The 20,193-nt window shown below is 40.9% G+C and overlaps 1 protein-coding gene across 1 annotated transcript in view; it reads left to right on the forward strand.

Annotated features, from left to right (window-relative positions):
* Positions 1-20,193, forward strand: part of LOC117250254 (cilia- and flagella-associated protein 47-like) — a 70,951-nt gene that overhangs the window by 10,974 nt on the left and 39,784 nt on the right. Inside the window, exons 18-38 of the mRNA XM_033616360.2 lie at positions 810-932; positions 1,064-1,195; positions 1,336-1,413; positions 3,244-3,391; positions 3,589-3,668; positions 5,641-5,839; positions 6,063-6,148; positions 6,426-6,642; positions 8,596-8,821; positions 9,773-9,890; positions 10,593-10,711; positions 11,053-11,153; positions 16,087-16,206; positions 16,328-16,553; positions 16,670-16,741; positions 17,254-17,391; positions 17,998-18,079; positions 18,318-18,407; positions 18,661-18,847; positions 19,165-19,262; positions 19,751-19,867. Of these exons, the coding sequence (XP_033472251.2) occupies positions 810-932; positions 1,064-1,195; positions 1,336-1,413; positions 3,244-3,391; positions 3,589-3,668; positions 5,641-5,839; positions 6,063-6,148; positions 6,426-6,642; positions 8,596-8,821; positions 9,773-9,890; positions 10,593-10,711; positions 11,053-11,153; positions 16,087-16,206; positions 16,328-16,553; positions 16,670-16,741; positions 17,254-17,391; positions 17,998-18,079; positions 18,318-18,407; positions 18,661-18,847; positions 19,165-19,262; positions 19,751-19,867 (2,757 nt within the window). The remainder of the gene's footprint in view (positions 1-809; positions 933-1,063; positions 1,196-1,335; positions 1,414-3,243; positions 3,392-3,588; positions 3,669-5,640; positions 5,840-6,062; positions 6,149-6,425; positions 6,643-8,595; positions 8,822-9,772; positions 9,891-10,592; positions 10,712-11,052; positions 11,154-16,086; positions 16,207-16,327; positions 16,554-16,669; positions 16,742-17,253; positions 17,392-17,997; positions 18,080-18,317; positions 18,408-18,660; positions 18,848-19,164; positions 19,263-19,750; positions 19,868-20,193) is intronic.

The following is a 20,193-nucleotide window of genomic DNA, read 5'->3' on the forward strand; positions in this document are numbered from 1 at the left end:
CCCTCACATGCAACCCTGTGGAGTTTTCAGGGGTGCACCTGGGTTTGTTTATACACATTAGAGAACAGCTCTGTCTTAGCGAACTCATAAGGGTCCAAAATCTAACATTCGAGTATTAATGTACACTTGAACCACCTGCTGTAATAACATTGTTGTCAGTTTCGTCACGTAGAGAAAAAGTCTGTGGTCAGTAGTGAGAAGTTTTTTACAGAAGCACTGAGGTATCAAAACATCTACAGAAATCTTTATCAGTTCAGCCCTGCAATATTGTTCTCAAGACAGCTAAAATTAAAGTAAATAGCAAAGAGACTTTTAACAATTTAAAACATTAGTGATAAGTGAAATGAAATATTAAATAGACTCCTTATTTAACCAGAGCTCAGCAATCATATGAGGCAAAATCCATCAAAGAGGCAGATATCGATTTCTCCTCTTGACAGCAGCCTCAGTACACCAGAACACAATTCAGCAGCAAGAAATGTTGTGTTTTAAGTACTGTATGGCTTGTGACTTTCATGCTTTTTTCAATGGAAAAACTCCCACTCATACTTGCTGCTCAGTCATCATCATCATTACTATTGCTCTTTTCTCTGAGTTGTACACATGCTCCAAATACATGTGCTCAGGGGGCTGTCAAAAGTCACTTTGTAAAATGTGAGAAATCAGTGACTAGAGTAGAATTAGACAAGGCAGGTCAAGGGAGAGTGGGTGAACTACAAATGAATAATACAATGCTATGGATTTATTGTCACAGAACAATTATATAAAACATTGAGAATTTTCCTCTTTCCTCACTGTCCTTCTCTCAGGTTGGGTCTACCAGTGTCCAGCTGGCAGAGAAACAGGTCACATTTGGATCAGTGCCTCTCAACATTCCTTCTGTAAGAACTGTAGTCTTACACAACACTGGACAGAACCATGCCTACTACCAGGTGCCCCATCACCACCCACACACACTTACAGGCACACTCGTATGATACTTGCTTTTGCTCACACACTTACTAAACAAGAAAAATAGTCAGTCTCTCTCTCTCTGCTCTTTGTCTCTTTTTGTTTGTTGCAGGTGCTTGATATGTGCCCTCTGCCAGGCATGGTGGTGAGGCCATCTGAGGGCGTGGTGCCAAGTGGGGGGCAGGCTGCACTGAAGATCCACTTCAACCCCAACTCTGTCATCAAGTTTGACACCAGAGTGGAGGTGAGAGAAAGAGGAAGAGAGAGGGCCATTTCATTCATGTTGGGATGATTTGTTTATGTGTGTGTGTGTGTGTGTGTGTGTGTGTGTGTGTGAGCAATGAAGAGAGGAATTGATGTACACTAAGCATGTGTATATTACAGATTGCTCTGAGGAACATGAAGTCCATTGAGCTCAGAGTGGGCGGTTCGGTGGAGCCTCCAAATGTAGACATCAGTGTGGTGAGTTTCTAGCTTGATAATGCCATACCAATTCGCAAATGTGAATTAGTCTGCCCAGAGGAAAGGACAATTCAAAAGAAGATCTCTTCTTTATCCAGCCTGAGAACAGAAGTATTACTCTTGTCTCAGTCTGATACAGATTTAAGATCTTATAATGCTTTTTATGCCTCTCTCACTGCAGTAATCCTTATTTCTCCAAAATAATCAGCTCTTGAGATAACAGTAACATCCAAAGGAAAACTTGATTGGCTTATAAGCGAGCCTGCACAATTCAAGACATCTGTCTCAGTTATTCAATTTAAGTCTCAACTTTGTGTATTTTATCGGTTTACAGAGTTGAGAAGCCTCTAAGCACAGCAAAAGAACTCCTGCTGATTTGTTCTTCTGCTCTTTATTTCTTCAAAGATGTAGTGTGTGTGTGTGTTTGTGTGTCAGAGAATTTAGCAATCACCAAATAAGGTGATTTATTTATGTTTAGACAAAGAAAAGATGGTTGTGTGCAGCAAAATTTTCCTCTGGGTGGAACCTCTCTGTTTATTGTTTGATTTCCAGGGGGCGTTAAAAAAAAGCTGTGGATCAAATTCTTCTTGATGCAAGTTGATAGACCTACAATTAAGGGGTATCAGAGGACAAGCCAGATGTACCCAGATTTTAAGTTTTACTTCAACTTGTCAGAGCTGGCATTAGCAACACATCATTAGCTGTCTGATAGGGTAGCAAAATTCAGCAATTTTTTTTTATCAATTGGCTGACATATAGATGAAAGACAATAAGAACATCCAGTAAAGAGAAAAGAATATAAATATGTATATAGAGGAAAACAGAAAAAAAGACTTCTAATAACTGAAAGGTATTGTATTCTTCAGGTTTGCCATTGATGAAAATGGATGGCGTGATGTCCAACACATAACAATTATTACCTCCCATTTACACCTCCAGTAATCTCATTTGTCATATTAATGTCATTACAATATGTAATCGGTGTTGGAGTGTAATGCTTCTGTGGTTTGATGATAGGGTTTCATTTTTTAAAAGCTCACTTGTCATATCCCAGTAACACCTCAAAGAATATATTGCACATGTACATGCACACATTTGAATTTGTGGCCATGGATCCTGGGGCACTCTATTTTGAAATGGACTCCTGGATCATTCCCATGGTTTTTATAATTACTATTCTCCACAGAGGTGATAATACCCTGACTCGTAGATGTAAAAAAACAACAACAGAAGAATAGAGGGGGAGTGATGGTGTCAGGAGTAAGAAAAGACGTTAGACTTTGTGTCAAAGGGTGTGTATGTGTGTGAGAGAGAGTGTTAGCATGTGTGTGCCTGTCTGTGTGTGTGCGTCTTTTGAAACAGCAGGGGTTGCACCTTTGAAAGAAATGAAGTGAAGGATACTCTGCTTTTGTGCTGCTCCCGTCGTTTAAAGCAGAAAATTATTCTTTCTCTTTCATTCCTGTTTGCTATTGCAGTTGAGGTTCTGGAACAGAGTTTCTTGGCAAAGCGTGATTCTTATGTTCTTTGTAACTTCAAGAGTGGAGTTTGTAGAGTTCTCTCACTCGAATTTAACATGAAAGGAATTCAATCAGCTAGACTCTCTCAAAGTACAATGAAAGTTAACAATGTTCCCCTTTCTGTATGATATTGGTATCATTGTTTACTCCGCTGAAATGTTAAATAAGACAATTAGAATAGAATTTTATTGATTTCATTCATCCGATACACCAACAATGCTGGTATCAGGCCTTACAGTCCATGCAATTTTCCGGGGTTTCAAGATATCCACCTTATATCTACTTTTGCTAATTTCGCCCCCGCTCTTTTCAGTCCCATTTCCAGTTTTACGGGGTCCATGCTGGCTCTCAGCGAGTGATACCATTCACTCTGACAAACCACTCAAAAGCTGCAGCCAGGGTTACGTTCGACCTGGCAGAGTACACAGACTTCTCTTTACACCTCCCTCAGCCCTTAGCAAGTACGTACTTACACAATATGTCTTAAGAAGAATAATAGTGTTGTATTGCTGTCTGTGTTGTCTGTAATTACAATATTCAAGATGAAAATGTTTATGCAATTAAAATACACAGCAAACTATTTTGTTTTTGTCTTGAGGTTTGGACTATGTGTGCTTTTGTTTTTGTGATTTTTTTTTCTGTGCATTTTCACAAACAGACAAGGAGCTAGGTGTGAGTGTTGTGGAGGTCCAGGGCAAAACCACAATAGACTGCTCCCTTGTCTTCTCCCCCACCCAGGTGAGATTTGACAAAACATCTCCCAGTGGATTCAGTGGAAACATCTCTCAGTGGACTTGGTGTTGCATCCACTGGGAAACTGAGTGGGCAAAGCTCAAATGCACATTTAGCATCAGCAAGTTGACTGTTCTCTAAACCCCTCCTCTTAACAGTGAATGTCCAATCATAGCTTAGCGACCTTTAGTAGGCAAAGCAGGCCTGTCAAGCTTTGGATTTTCTTCCCTTGCTCAAGTCATGTGTATGAGGCTCTAAGTATAAGTCTGTAAGGCAGATACTCAGTATACATAGTAGTGTTGTCACGATACCAAAATCTTTGTTTCGGTAACAATACCAATATGAATTTCGATACTTTTCGATACTCTTCGGTACTTTTCCTAAGGAAAAGTCCTTTTGGATACAAACCTTTTAGAGCAATAAATAGTAGGGGTGTAACAGCACCAAAAAAATCATGGTTTGGTAAGTACCTCAGTACGGACGTCACGGTTTGGTAACTCAAATGTCCCACCAAGTTTGTGTTGTCTCGTGTTCTTTGCGAGGCAGACTTTCTCTTGTCTTTTTTCACATGCGCCAGCTGCGAATGTTGATACAGGTGTTGTCATACACACCACTTGTGCAATCTGTGCTCCAATAGGAACAAGAAAGGCGTTTGTGTGCATAATTGAGTAAAATAAATTAACTAAATTAATGAATTGAATCAATTTCAAAGTACCAGTATTTTCCAAATGCAGTATAGTACCGTTTGGAATACTCTAGTAGTACCGCGGTACTATTTTAGTACCGGTATACCGTGCAACACTAATACATAGAGGAGTCTAACGGTTGTGTTATTTTTTTAGTCTAGATTTACCTCCAAGGCTAAGGAGCATTGACTACATGTTTTACATTCATGGGGAAATAATTTCTGTTAAAAAATGACTAGCACTTCTTCTGTTTAATGTATCCCCACATTGTCGAAGCCAGAGGTCCAGGATGCTATCAGAGTTTAGGCTAGCATAATTAGCTCTTTCCTGCCCTTTATTGGACTTGGGGAACTTTGCACTACAAAACCCCAGCCAAACCTGTTAACTGAGATAGTGTTACAATAGTACTCATCCTATAATAAATTTATCTGTTTGAAAATATAAGTTAAGCAGACAAACAGGGTTATGTTAGAATGAAATAACAGTTTGATCTTTCACGTTTCCTTGTCACACGTGCATTTTTAAGACTAACATAGGCTTAGTTTAACTTAAACATTATCAAAGAAAATTGTCATTCATCAACATTTTAGTAAACATGCCAGTTTTAGTAACTGCAGTCATTTGGCAATATGTTTTAAAACTGAAAACAATATAATGTATTAGCTTGCTAGCTACAGCTGATAAAAGATTGCTAGAAATGCGAAGCCTGTTGTTGTCTACCTAGGTCTGAATTCAAGGGCCAATGGTTTCCAATGTGAAAGGTGCTTGCTGCTACCTTTTTCATGAAGTGTGTAACATCATGACTTTGTTTATACTCTGGATATCAATCCAACACAACTAAAGGCAGTTCAGGTGGCATAAGAGGCAGCAAATATGACCTTGAATTTCTAGCAGTTGATAATCAAACAGTAGCAGGTTGTAGAGATGCTGGAGTAAACTTTTTTATCTTTTCAAAGCTTGTAAGTGTTGGCAGAGACGACCCAATGCCTTCTCCATTTAGATTTAGCCATAATAAGCCATCTGAAATTTGTGTTGTTCACTGCTGCTAGTACATGTAGTGTTTTGTTTATATCCCGCTGAGAAGAGCAAGTTGATTTAAGTTAATGGCTCATGGCTAACCACTACAAAATCTATACAAGCATAGCAACTGTAACTAATGGGGTCAGGGCTTAGTGAACGGTCAATTACATACCTTGCTCCCTCTCATGGTCAAGCTTTAAAATGTGTGTTTGTGAAAGTGGTTTATTAAAATATCAAAGAAGATAGACAGTCAGGGTAATGTTTTCCCACAGGTGGCCAGTTATGACTTTGACCTGCCACTGATGGTCAATGGAGTGAAATGGCCCACTACTTCTCTGCCTCCCCTCCCCACTCCATCCTCTTCGTCCACCCCCTCCTTGCTGTCAGCTGGCAGCAGGAAGCATGTCGCCAAACCTCTTCACCAGTCTGTCACCATGGCGACACAACGGTCACAGCGCATACAGGCCACAGGTGGGGTCATTAATGTGGAGTTAGAGTCGTGTTTGTGTGTTAGTGAGTGATATCTATATTTTAAATTGTAATCACCATCTTTCTCCTGCTGGAAGGAAGCGTAAATCACTACATCAACTACTGTTACATTTTATGTGTACAGAACAAATGTCACACATGGCACAAGGTCCACAATTTAATGTAAAGTTTTTCCTTCCTGTGCTGTTTTTTAAAATGTTTATAGTGCTCTGCGCCCCACTGGAATTGTCCCCCTCTAGCCTACAGTTCCTCGTGGAACCCCTGGCACCACCCTCTGATGCTTACACTAAGGTATCAACAAGGGTTTATCTGCAGATTATCATTTTCTTGCCTCCTTCCATTCCTAAATATTCCCTCTATTTTTTTAATTTTTGAAGCTTTCCCTGCACTTTTACTGGCTATCCTCACTTTCACTTCTACTTGACATCTTGCAGTATGAATATCTGATACCACTTTCTGACAACTAAAATGATTGCTTGTTTCATTTTCTCTCATTTTTGTGCTCCTGCTTTCTGTTCTTTTAGTCCCATTTAGTCTCTCATTTCTCTCTCTTTCTTCCTCTCCGCAGACAGTGGAGCTTAAAGCAGTGAGTGACGACAGTGTGTTTTGGCGAAGGGGCATCAGGAAACATGTAAACTGGTGGTTTGACTGCAGAGCAATAGCTGCACCAATAGAGCACAGAAGAGAGAGAGAGCTATATGTGATGTCTCCATCATCAGGCAGTCTGCGTCCCGGCCAATCCATCTGCTTGATGGTCAGCATCATCCCTGAGGCTATCACAGCAGGTGAGAAATGTTTGAAACACACAAACACACATGATGATGATGGATTACTTTATCTTATCCTGCCTGCCCCTCTCAAACGAATACACACTCATGTCATTGTAAATACACAGCATTTTTTTCTCTTACAGACATACTCAGATCACACCATCACAGTTTGTATCAATTGACCCATTTCTTCCCGCACACACATATGTCTGGAGGAAAACTAGACAATGCACAACATATGTCAAAGCTTAATTGAGTGCAGCATCCCTCAAAATATAATTTCACAGGGGGCATAATTAAGAAGGTGGAACATAACTAAGTCTAAAATGAAATAATACTCAGTTAAAGAATGTTCTCATGCAGCTTAGACCATTAAATCATGGGGCCTTAATAATCTTTAGTGATGGACCATAAACAAGGAAATATGTTTCGCCTTGGGAGCCAGCATCTTAAGGCAGTACTTAATCTTTGCAACCTTATGGCCACCAGAAACAGGCTGGTGGTACTTTTTTATTTTGTCCAGTCGTTTTAGAAAGAACGCTTTCCTTTTTCAACCTAATGCCAGAGTATAGCCATTAAGCCTCAGAAGACATAAGACCTCCTTCTGGCTTGACAGATCTTTAGATGTTATTCTATTGGATGCCATATAACATTTCTACCCACAGAACATAAAGTCTTGTACAGCTTGCCTTGATGAATGTTATTTTTTACGAGTCCTTGTCGACACACTCATCTCTGGCACTAAGATTGCTGTTGTCGCCACACCCTCTACCACGCCTCTCCTCCCGCTGTGGCACACGGCAAGTCACCAAAGCCCTTTCCACACTGCACCTGGCCCCAGGCTAAGTGAGCTAGGACTAAGAAAGCATTAACACTGACACAATCCTAACACATTCCAAGTGGGCTAACCCCAACTTTAGCTGTAGGCTTGCTGGCCCTGAGTGGAAGCAAAGTTATCCTTGAGTTTACAAAGTTGACTAAACATCGGGCTCAAAGTTGCCAGTGTGAAATGGATCTAATGGATTTAGCGTCACATTTTTGTTGTCTAATCAAATGACTTCTTCGTCACGTCATCAGTGCATGCATGCCTTAGTTTACATTGTAACCATGGTAACTACTACTAACCTAACCAGAGGTTCCTAATAAGCCGGCAAACTTGATACCACAATATTTCTGGAAAAGACTGCCAAAAGGTAAAACAAGCCCTCAAGATACCAAGCCAGCTTAGTCAAGGAAATAATCTCAATGTATCCCAAGAAAAATACCAGTTTGCCGAGTCACAATGGCCACATTTATGGGGAATATGCCTCGTTGCAATATTCCCAAAATTTCCTTGTAACTGATTTTACCTCATGAATTGTAGATGCTGACATGTACTGATTGAATACCCATTGATAGCACAACCACAGCACTAGATGCATGTACCATACATGATCACATTGTATAGTGTTAACATCTTTTCATTAATTTTATGATATTAAGCAACAGTGGGCCATGCTCATACTTACAGAGCTGGATTTACATCCAGGTAACCTCTATTTCAACTTGTCTTAATACTAAGTAGGAGACTACTGCCCCGCAATTGCTGTGTTTATGTTCTTCCATTTACTGTGATATAGAGCAGTAATCAAGTTGAGAAGAGGGTTTGCACTGGCAATAGTTTTGCTAGATGTGTTACTGAGAAGGGGAAATTAGGAAGTTTTTCTTTAACTTGCTTAATGTTGTTTCTGCTCTCAACAATCTGCATTGGCATCAGAAATTTGTTGGAGAAAACACACACAGCTCAAACTCTCTCTGCCACCTCTCTAGCCCTGAGGTGTAGAGGTGTGTTTGTAGAGGTGCACATCATTCCCAGTGGTTATGTTGGCTACAAACCTACAAACCTGGCTACACATTGTACTTGATGCAAAATTTTAAAGTCACCTTTAGTCTACACCGACTGATCTATATGTGTATATTTAATTTTAGGGTCTGGCAAAGTGACCAAACTGTCCCTCCCTCTTTACCTGGGATACGAGGAAGGGGAGGGTATAGGACGAGAGCAGGAGCATCAACCTTACAGACAGCTGTCCATCACTATTACCCTCCAGCTCCCCTGTATCACCATTCACCCCCCTCAACTTCTGCTTACACCAGTACCCCTGGAAAGCAATGCAACTGCCACATTCACCCTGCTGGCCTCAGGATATCGTAGGTGGGTTTATGTACACACACAGACACAGTGTTTTCTTTTCACCCAAGGCCAAAACCTGGTCCAGTAACAGTTACATTTTATGAATGCCTCACTTTTGATTATTTGGATCATGACACACGGACAGCTGCTCTGTGATCACAGTTGTAGTCGTCAGCTTTTCGGTAAGCTGAGCAATAACACTGATGGATTTTTATTGTATTTACATTTTTCTAGCTTGTGGCAGTTTACCAGCTGTGTTGAGCCATTGGAGCTAAATGAATGCAGAGGAAACATTACCACACACATAAAATGACAACATTATTCATTTCAGTGGGATTTTTATCATTCAAGCCAGGACTCATTAACTGGCAGGTCTGCACTCATGTTGGATTTTGCTTACATTCTAAGCCAACTAGCTAATCTGCATTCCTCAGTGGTTTATGTTGTTGTTACGTTTTCAGAGTGGACAGCAATCTGGCTGCACTATTACAGTTCTGGCAGCATTTTCGGACCCAAATCCCTGTGACTGACTGAACTGAGCAACATAGTGCATTTCTTGAAGAAAACCTATCTAGGACACTGTTTACACGTTATATCTACATCAAACAATACAAAATGACTTCTCTGTACCAATGGCTTAATGTGAAGATGGACAACGCGTCTCCTCTTCCTCCCACTGTACCAAAATTAAGCCAAAATATCCCAGATACGGCTGCTGCCATCCTGCACTGGTGATGTCATTGAGAGCCAGAGTCCAGCAGTAGCAATTTCAACGGTATAGAGTTTCTCTCGTCTGACCAATTGTGAGCAAGACGATTGATCGCAAGCACACTGATTGGCACACACAGCCACCACACAGCCCACAAACTTGAGAAGGTTTCTCATTATATTGCATGGTAGCAAAAAAATGAAATGCTGTATATATAGGAGATGTTCTTTTTCTACATATCCACTGTGTGTCCACCTTTGCAGTGGAACCATGGTATCAGCTGAAGTGGATGAGGTGGAACTGGAGGATGGGACAAAGATACAGCCTGTTTCTGTTATCTTTCCAGAGGGTAACAGCATCCCTGTCCAAAACCAGGATCAGGTACAGCCCTGTACTTTTTCCACTATTATAAAAAGTCATGGAGGAACCATCTGTCCAAAAAGCGTATTTTCCTGTTACTTGCCTCAGTGCAGAGTTTGGTGGCATGTGGTCCAAATGTTGTCGTCAGGAATTTGGGGTTTTTTCAGTGGTGATTTATGGTATCAGAGGGGCTTTGTCCCCACCAAAAAGGTATTATCAGGTCTACAACTAGAATTAATGAATGCAATTCATCCTTTGGAGGTATTCTATTGTGGATGAGTAGGCAAATTAAAATACTACTCTAACTGTGATTAGTTGTAGTTTGACTCAGAAAGTTGCTTTCCCAAGACTGTATTGATATGGGTCCACACTAAGCCTAAAAAGATCTGTTATGCATCTGCTATTGCTGTATTTATCTGTATCTTTTTCCCACACTGTCTCTATTTTATATTGCTGTTTACAGAATATTCACACAGTCTTGACACCATCATGTTTATATAAATTCCAGTCACAACATGAGGCTGATGTCTCCCCATTCAGTTTTTGAAGCGGCTCAAGCAAAACCAAATTTTGTGCATCCAGATCCGTCTCAGCATTCGTCATTCAGATGACTAAAACTGGATTAATGTGACAAGTGTAACTGATTTTCCTGGCTGACACTTTAACAGAAATACTATTGTGATCTGGAATTATCCCAGTTTCTTACTTTATCTTCGACCATAGAGACACCCAGTAGGTGTTCAGAACCAGGAGGCCTCTCTAAACTGCATCGTGTCCTTCATCTCTGCTGTCCCACTTTCTGTCTGCACCACCATCACCTTCACTGACCACCTCCACAACAGGTAACTGCTTATTCCAAATCACCACGCTTAACATCTCTTTTTCTTGTCTGTTTGACTTTTTGCCTACTCTCCTTCTTCATCCCATTCACATACCGTTGTCAAAAAAGTTAAAATCCCTTCTATTTGTCAATTTGTTACAGCCCTCTATTTTTCTATCCCTCTTCTCCCCTCTCCATTTGACACACTCCCCACATTAAACACATTGTTGGTTTGGTGTTTTAATGGAATTTGTTGAAGAAAACAAACACAGAGAATATCAACAGCATTATCCTTCAAACCCATATATTTAAAGTTGATTCAGTCTGATAACTTGACTTTTTTCTCATTGTCTCTGCTGCCAGGTTTAAGGTTAAGATGTGTGGTATCGCTGACAACTGTCTGTTAACAGTCTGGCCCTACATGGCGCTGCACCGCTCCGAGCAACAGATAGTTCTCAAGACTGGTACTGGTACTGTATATATACACAAAAACACAACAATGTTAATCTGTGTAAACATTATTTCATAGCTGCACAGTTGTCATTGTTTGGCCAAATTAAGATCAGATAAGGATTTGTTGAGCACCAGAAGGAAATGCAGCTGATGCAGCAACAATAAAAGACAAAAGTACATACAGATTAATAGGGTGGTTAAAAAAAAAAAAAAAGAATTATTAGAATGAAACAAGAGGTATATACAGGTAGTACTAGAATAAAAGTAAAAATATGAACTATACAAGAACAATTAAACAATTAAGTAAGATTGTAGCATTATGTGTGTGGTGGCTGTTTATTTGCTGTTTTGAATTAAATAATATGGCAGTCACTTGATTCATGTCGTGAACCCAAGTGGTCCTTGCTCCACCTGGGCAAATCACAGACACACCTGCACTTAAACAGGACCAAGCTTGACCATTCAGGGCTCAACAATAAGGATTGCCCGATTACCCAGGGCAAGTAAAACTCGAGGTCGGGCATGTAAACTAACAGCTCACTTGTCTGATTGGGCAAGTTGCTAAAAATAGTAAAAGTAACTAATTGATAAAATAAATGTATTTTAAAACGTGCTCCTTTGGCTCTGATGCAGCGGTCTCTCTGCCTGAAGTCACAAGCACATGCTGTGTAACAATGTCCTGCCCACAGCCCCCATTGATATTATTTTGTGCGACGGATGCTTCATATAATAACAGAACAATATACTATTTATGGTGTTATGTCATTGTGTCATTTCTGTCTCTACATGGTCACGCGTTAACAATTCTCCTCTGCTCTCTATCGCGCACGGCAGAGTTCCGCCACACACACAGGTGATCACGCTAGAGCGGCTCGGCCGCATTTTCCTGACCAAATCTGACCCCGAGCCCGGTGCAGTTTGTCAGCTGACAAAGTTATTGTTATGGACACTGTAAATAACCATCAACAGACTGCTGTTACGCACAGACAAACAGCTGCTGGCACAGCAGCGTAGCACGGCACTCCTGCTGAGCTTGTGTTGCGTTCAGGCGTTGTCACGTAAATAACAACTTCCAACACTTAAATAGGTCATAGCACAAAACAGCAGCATGTCAAGTGACTTTTTACTTTTATTATATTCAATAAAATTGTATGTTCTTAAATCTTGAGACACCTCATATGTAAGCTAGACAGATATTTCACCTGCTCATTACTGTGCACACATGTACTGTATGTACTTAGTCCTAAAGAGCCCTTCTGGTGCCAGTAGATACATAGAAACATCCCAGCAGGCTGTGCTTTGCAAGCATACAAAAAAGTTTCACGCATGTGAAAATTATTTTTCATGCGTGTGCTTCACCTCCGCTGCTACAACTCCATCCTAGGGGAAACACTGCTGTGTGCGTTTTATGCAACAGGTGGATGTGGTAGTCTACTGGTAGAGTAGAGAGAGAGCTAAATAGCGTTGAAGTAGAGTAGAGCAGGGCAGAGAGATGGAAGCAAAATATATTAAACCCAGTGTTAATACAGCAGAACTGGAGAGAGGGGTGAAAAATAAATAGAGGTGGGCATGGCTCAAGTAGGGCGCAAAATTATAGATGGAGAACGATTGACAAATTTTTCACTTTAAGCCCTGACACTGTCATTTTTGTGTAGGAATTAAGCTACAATACATTACATATGTTGTTTTAATTAATAAATAGAGTGTGAATAAAGATTACATAACATAAAAATAACTGCAGTCTTTGTTATTTGATAGTCGCTTAAATTAAACAATTTTTATAGGACAAGTAAAAACTGACTTCGGGCAAGTAGATCTCTGACCAACTTGCCCGACCGGGCAAGTGAAAAAAAACCTTAGCGTTGAACCCTGCCATTCTTGTTATGCAAACAAATTTCAGTTTCTGTTACCTGAGCTTCAGAATATTAGCTCGTCCAAATCAAGCTAACCATAGCTTTATTTGTCTCAGCGACAGCAGCAAACACTTAGAAGTGGTGCATGGTGAAGCCTAGTTTGTAATTGTATCCATTTTCTATGGGGCATGAGCGATAAGCTTCTCAAGACCTCATAGTGAACAACGTATGATGCACATCAAAACACCCAAACCTGTTGTTTTGTATCTTAAGTCCTACACACTGGTGGCATGTTGTCTCATGGTAATTCTCCAGAAAAGTGCAACTTAATCACATTGGCATGGCCACTGTACGCTGACGACTACTACTCTCAGCATCACGTGTTCGATGTGTGCTGCCTGTCATCCTCAAGTGTGGCAGAAAGAGGGAGAGAAGTGGTTGAGCAAGACAGTGAGTGGGTTTACTTGGACAGTTTAATTCCCTTTTCATTCGGAATGAAAGTTCATTCCTATTAAATGTGATCTTGTAAACAACTAATTTGGAATGAAAATGGCCAATGCAATTGAAAATTCAATCCGACGTAAGGGGCTGGAATATTCCGTTTCTAAATCCTAATGAAAGAATTTCTCGCATTTGTATTTTGTCTTTAAAGTCTGTGTAAAGCAGCAAAAAAATGTCTGTTATAAGTTTGTCACATCACAGAAATATGTGTCATTAATCAAATTTGAAAGATTAAAAAAATCGCTAAGTATATAAAATTAGCTCTCAAAATCATGGAAAAACAAGCACTTCTCTCTGCTGTGAAACGCTGGGGCGTGTCCGGAAGGGTATGTCTGCAGCCTCTTGTCTCATGACTCCAGGCTGCAGCCATTCAGTCCACGCCCACTCACGGGAGGGAAGCCGCCTCTGTGTGCTCTGTGTGAACGGGAGGATGTAATCCAAGGAGGGAGACTGTCGGCTCCACTGACTGAAAATATTTTTTCCAGCGGATGTCTTAGTTACAACATGATTGAGCTAACTGGAGTAGTTTCGTGTCATGTCCGACAACGGGAGGCTTTTAACAGATGACGTCCTGATGTTAGCTTTGCTGCTGCTGTTAGCTGTCCCTGTCAGCTGCAGCCACTGATGCTTTCTAGACATCGTGATTTCCCAAAACTGAATCAATACCACACATAGCAACACGAAACTGCTTTGCTAGCTTAATCATGTTGTAACTAAGACATCCGCTGGAAAAAAAATAAAAATTTCACGGACCGTTTATTGAGTTACTGAGTTATTATAGAAACGGCTAACGGCTAGCCCAGCTAATCTACGATAACCATGTTATTAATTACAAAACATGCGCACAGAAATAGTAATGTTTGTTCAGTCATTGTGTTTATAGACTTTACAAACATCAGATTAGTCTAAACGGTGATACAGTGACATGAAAAATGTGAGATATATATATATATATATATATATATATATATATATATATATATATATATATAGCCTGAGTGTCAGACTGAAGCTCCCAGAACCTTCAGTCTGACATCACCTCCACTGAAGGCGATTTACAAGGGGGAGGGAATTTGATTTTTCCCTAACCAATCAGTAGAGATCAACGACTCACCCAGAATCTGACGTCATTAGTATCCATGCCTCGGGGGTGCCGAAAACAAGCGAGCATTGCCCGTTTAAAATGTCTCCGTCGTCGTGCACGCCCAGCTGCATCGCTGCATTAAATCCAGTTTAGCAGCTTCCTTAATTTGATCCTCCATTAACGAAAATTAGCGAAATACCTCGATAGCATCGTTAATGTGGTCTGTGGGATCTGTAGCGGTCGCCATTAGCGTGGCGCTGATTGGCTAATCGCTAGACCCGCCCCCACCCCCGGCGTTCATTGGTCCGTCCATCGTTTGGACGAGATAAATCGCAAATTCATTGCAGTATGCCAGACCAGAGATGCAAGCCTACTCAGTTGAGTGGGCGGGGTCTATGGTCTGGAACCAGGCTAATATATATATATATATATATGTGTGTAGCTAAACTCTGCTGGTTTTCTACCCGGAAGTATTTGTAAACAACAAGGCGATTCCCTCTATTTATACTGCTACAGGGGGCGTGTTTGTAGCAGGGATAGCTCCATTACATAACGCGGCTATGATTTAAGGCTCGCCCACTAAATCCAGAACACAGAAACCTAGAAACACAGTTTGTGAAGCCTAGCTCCACAATTCAATTGTAAATGGTTGAAAGGCTTTTTTACACATTTTGAGGAATACTTTTATGACCTATTTAATGTGTTTAGAAGAAAATAGCAGAATTGGCTTTACACAGACTTTAAGTTCATTCCGGTGTTTCTGCGCATGCTCGTTTCCTTGCCCTTCTGGCGCGATGACGTATACAGCGTGCATAGCAACGGGCTGAGATAGAGCATTCGGACTCGTTGCACTCACCGGTTTCCATTCGCCTAAGCACGGTCTTCTATCTCCCTTCTCCGACCTTCTACCTCCCTTCTCCTCCTCAACAGACGAAGCATTAGCAGAACAAGGTTGTTGACATACTGCTGCTTCAAGTATATAAGCAAAACAAGCCTGAAAAAGGCACTAAGAATGGCGTCGTCAAGCATCTTGTTATCTGGAGTGAGGACTACAGTTTTCTTCCTGTACACGTAACATCCGTCCCGCCCCCTATCCAATCAGAAACATTCCCTGCCCCAAACCTTGCACGCACCCGAATAAAGGTGATTAAACTGATCTCCCTTGTAAACCCTCATTCGGAATGACTTTCCCATGTAAACTACCTGGAAACACTTTAATGCCGAATGATTTCATTCAGTTTTATTTCATTCTGAATGAGAAGCCATCATGTAACCGCACCCAGTGTCAAGAAATAGGGACAGGGCTGAGCAGAAACCACAAACACTTGAAACCTTTTTACAAGTCAAAAGACAGAAAAAAATATTAGGGCTGCACTTTTCTTAACCTAATCCACTTTTCAAACAGTCATTTTGTTTATAAAATGTCAGAGAGAGAGTGTAATAGAGAGTGTAATATTTCAACATTTGTCTCCTTGTGTGTGTTTGGTTCATGTGACTGCCATTTAGGTGCCACAGCTGTTGAGGTGATCCTTCAACGCTATCACACACCAAGTCCTACCTCTGGTCCGACTTCATCATCTTCTTCGTTTGATCACAACAGCTCAACAAACAAGAACTCCGGCTCAGGTCAGAACATGAAATGTACAATGCAACTGTGTTTTACTTGTAATTGTTGTGTATCTCTTGTGCATCTGAGCAGAATTGTGTTTTATGTACAGTACTCTGTGTGTGTGTCCGTTCTTGTCAGACTGTTTTCCAGACAGTGACAGTGTGAGCGGTCAGGCCAGCAGGGACACAGATGTCTCTCCTAACAGAGACACCCCAGTCAATCTTGGCGCCCCAGAATTCCCTGCTGCCAACTCAGAGGAAGGACTATATTACCATAATGTATTATTGGCTGTGGAGAGGTGGTTTAGCCTCTTTGGATGGCATAATAGACCACACCCCATCTCTGTGCCACACACACTCAGAAGGTATGTCCAAGATAAAAGTTTGGCTCAGGAGCCTCATTTGGAGGCGGGTCAATGTAGATGACTTTCACATTTACGGGCTTTTTCTGTTACAATGTATGTTTCCTCTCTCCCTCCAGAGTTGTGTCAAAAATTCAAACAGATCATTCCAGTGGACGGGCTTATCGAGTCAGTCAAAATAAAGACTCCAGGTGTGTATATGTGTGATGAATCCCCAGAGCAGATAGTTAAAAATGTTTTGTGGTTTGGTGCCTAAGAAGTTTCAAATGAGTCATCCTCATGCTGAAAAGTAGTGAAGGCTGATAAAGCAAATATCATGACAAGATCACATAGAACTGGGTGATTAAATCTAGTCAACAACCATGATGAAACTAGGCAATTGAAAGGGATTGAAAGTGTGCACCTTGAAAGCAGTCTGCCTAATGAATACTGATTTTATATGAAGATCTCAAGATTAGACAGAGGCTCTCATGGAAATTATCTTGTCTCTTAAAATAAGTCTGTTTTTTAAATGGCAGCGGACAGTAGCAGCAGACAATCTGGTTTGTAGTTATTATTGATTATTTAGACACTTAAAATGGGTCAAGGGAAATAGTAAAATATTCTAGAATTGAAGCTCTGGTGGGATTTAATTTCGTATTAGTGTGCATTGATCTGGCTCCAGATGCAAGGCGGGACATAACTCTTGTATTATTGTGTCCAGATCTGTAGTGGACATGCTTCATCATCTCACTGGCAAACAGATTCCTGGTATTCCTCGCTGTCAGACGTTTTCTAGTGATATAGACCAGCGCAGCAATCAGCTGCTACAACAGCATGAAGCTATGCTTGCTTTTCTCCGGTAGGCCTTACACACATTGATTCCATTCTACAATGCTGCTGACATCGTTTGTTTGATTAACACACCTTACAGACATGCATTTTGTTACAGACATGTGCGGGCAATTTTACATTTTAGTCTTGTGTTTGAGTACGTGCTTGAGTAACATTTATGTAAAAGTCACAACAGCAATCTCATGAGGTTAGACCCAGTAACATTTATGTAACAAGTATGACATAAATGCTGTCAGCAGTACAAGGTAAAACATAAATGTATGCCATGAGAAGAAGACAGTCATGCATGGGCTGCAACTACAGTTTCAGTTTCGATTGGTGAAATGTGTCATGTTACTAATTTTGCCCATTTTGGTGAAATGGGCCATTGAACTCTAATATCGTGCTAGCGTTGTGGCTTATTCCTTTAATGGCCTGTCATGTCTAAACAAAGTAAGGACCATTTATGTAAATGACAGCTACTGCATGTTTGAATGGCAAAGTGCCACAACTTAAACAGATAAATGAACCCAGCAACGTTACATTGTCCTTGTCTGAAAAGGGTTTAAGTGACATTTTGGAAACTTTTTTGGGGTTCCGGTCAGTTTTTCTGTTTATTGTTATCTGTGTTCAGGGTGCAAGGAGCCTGCCTTTCTCACATCAGACCAGAGTACTTGCTAGACATGCAGGAGTTCAAACACTGGTGCTCTCTGCAGGTACAGAAACACATGCACACACAACACATTGGTCCGAGACCTACGCCATGTAAATAGAATTACATGAGACAGAAAACAATTGCTTTAGTGATGCCTTTTGCTAACAACAAAAAACCTGGTCTCACTCATTGTCTGTCTTTCACGCACGCGCACACACACACACACACACACACACACACACACAACATATGTAGAGATTTTGTACCATATACATGACAGACGTGTGTTTATCTCAAAGGAAGAAGAGCATGGTCTGGACTACAGAATTGTTGACTTTGAGTCTCTGAGCAAGCGATCCTGGACCGATGTGCTGCTACAAACATACAAGGTGAAAAACTAATTCCAGCAGTGCTGTTTCTCTTCATCCACTTTCCACCTCATCAGATTATATTGTGTATTATTTGTGTGTTTTTGGAAATCGCTTCATGTTTTAAGTTCAGTTGACGCCTGAGGAAATTTCTGTACTTGGAAACAGCTTGTCAGTGTGTCTACCTGTGCGAATGTAGAGCACAGAAATGCTGAAAAACACCAGTCTCATTCTGTTAAATGCCAATGTTAAATAATTTTCTGCTTATGCTCAGGTGCTAGTGTTGTGTCGTGTGACGGAAACTGGTTCAAACAAAACTCTGAACCATGACGACATAGAAGGATTCCTCCCTGTCAGCTCACAGCCACTGGCTAGTAACATCTATTCATCGTGCGAGCTCCAGTTGCTCTCATGGCTCAACATGCATTACCAGAACATGAGGAACACTGTGTGGGGAACAGGTACAATATACAGCTTGTACACACACAAACAACTCTTTTTGAGATTCAAGGTTCAAAGGGTTTATTTGTCCCATGCTTATAAACTATGTGCAGTGATATGCAGAGTTTACTCTTGATGCTTTAGTAAAAAGGCTAATGTGCAATGAATGGATAGTAATTATACAAATAAGAGCAACAGAATTACAAATAAGAACTGGTTTTGCATTGAGAAATGCGTGTTACCTATTGTAAAAACTGCAATATCCAGCTGTAAGGCTTGAGGCCAGATTTCTGTTCGTACCTTTTGAAGCCTTGATCCGTGTGGCAATGGTTGGCAGGTGGTGTCCCATCAGCACGCTGGATAGTGAATTTCGACCTGGACTTGACAGATGGACTGGTGCTAGCTGCTCTACTTTCTGCCTACTGCCCTTACCTGGTCAGTGTGTGTGTGCATGCGTCTCTGAGTGTGGCTGTTCATTTTGTGCGGACCCTCTTCAGTGTGTGTGAAGCAATGAGGGATGGCGGTTAATGTCTTTAAGTGGCACTGTGATTGATGTGATGAGGACCCAATTAGTCCTGAATAAGATTAGGGGAGCCTCTTTCATGCTAAGCACCATTTTCTGTGTGTATGTAAGTGTATGAGAGAGAGGGAGAGAGAGAGAGCAGCTCACTGTATTTTAGTGGTGGTGTTTTGCCTGCAAGGATTTGACAGGGAAAATTTGCTTAAATTTCAAAAACGTCTGTCAAAACCCAAAGTTTGAACTTTTTTTTATGCCAAGATGTGATTTAAAAATCTAATTTAAAGAGTGCATATTGCTACAGAGCAATAAGTCACAGGCAACCAAGTAGAGATCTTAATGAAACTTGTGGTTACAGATAAACCTTATCATGATTTTTAATTCCCTCTTTCCTGCTCCTAATTAGATCTGCAGCCACTTTAGGAGGATGTACACTACAACTGGCAGCCTGGAACAGATCCTTCACAACAACATCATAGTGGTTCAGGCCTTAACTGCACTTTGTCTCAACCTAAATGTGCAGGTAAATACCAGATGGGACCAGAAAAGTGTTTCTTACAGCAAGATTACCAGTTAAACCAGGCTTGGTCAGGTAATTTTTCAGGTTTAACCAGTGTTACAGTCAATGAGCCAACCAGCCAAGCGGTCTTCTTCCTTGTCAAAACCTGGCTCCTGCATTACCCACAGTGCAACTTGACTGCCAACAGTTTGGTTTGGAGATTCATGTGGGTTAGGGCCTGTGTCCACCAAAGCATTTTTGCCTGGTGCCTCTTCTGCATATTGACAATATGCTATAAACGCCAGCAGCATGACAAGGTGCTGGAGCTGAAAAATGTTCATCTTTAGGTA

Source organism: Epinephelus lanceolatus, chromosome 24 (genome assembly GCF_041903045.1).
Source record: "Epinephelus lanceolatus isolate andai-2023 chromosome 24, ASM4190304v1, whole genome shotgun sequence".
In the NCBI taxonomy this organism is placed as follows: Eukaryota; Metazoa; Chordata; class Actinopteri; order Perciformes; family Serranidae; genus Epinephelus; species Epinephelus lanceolatus.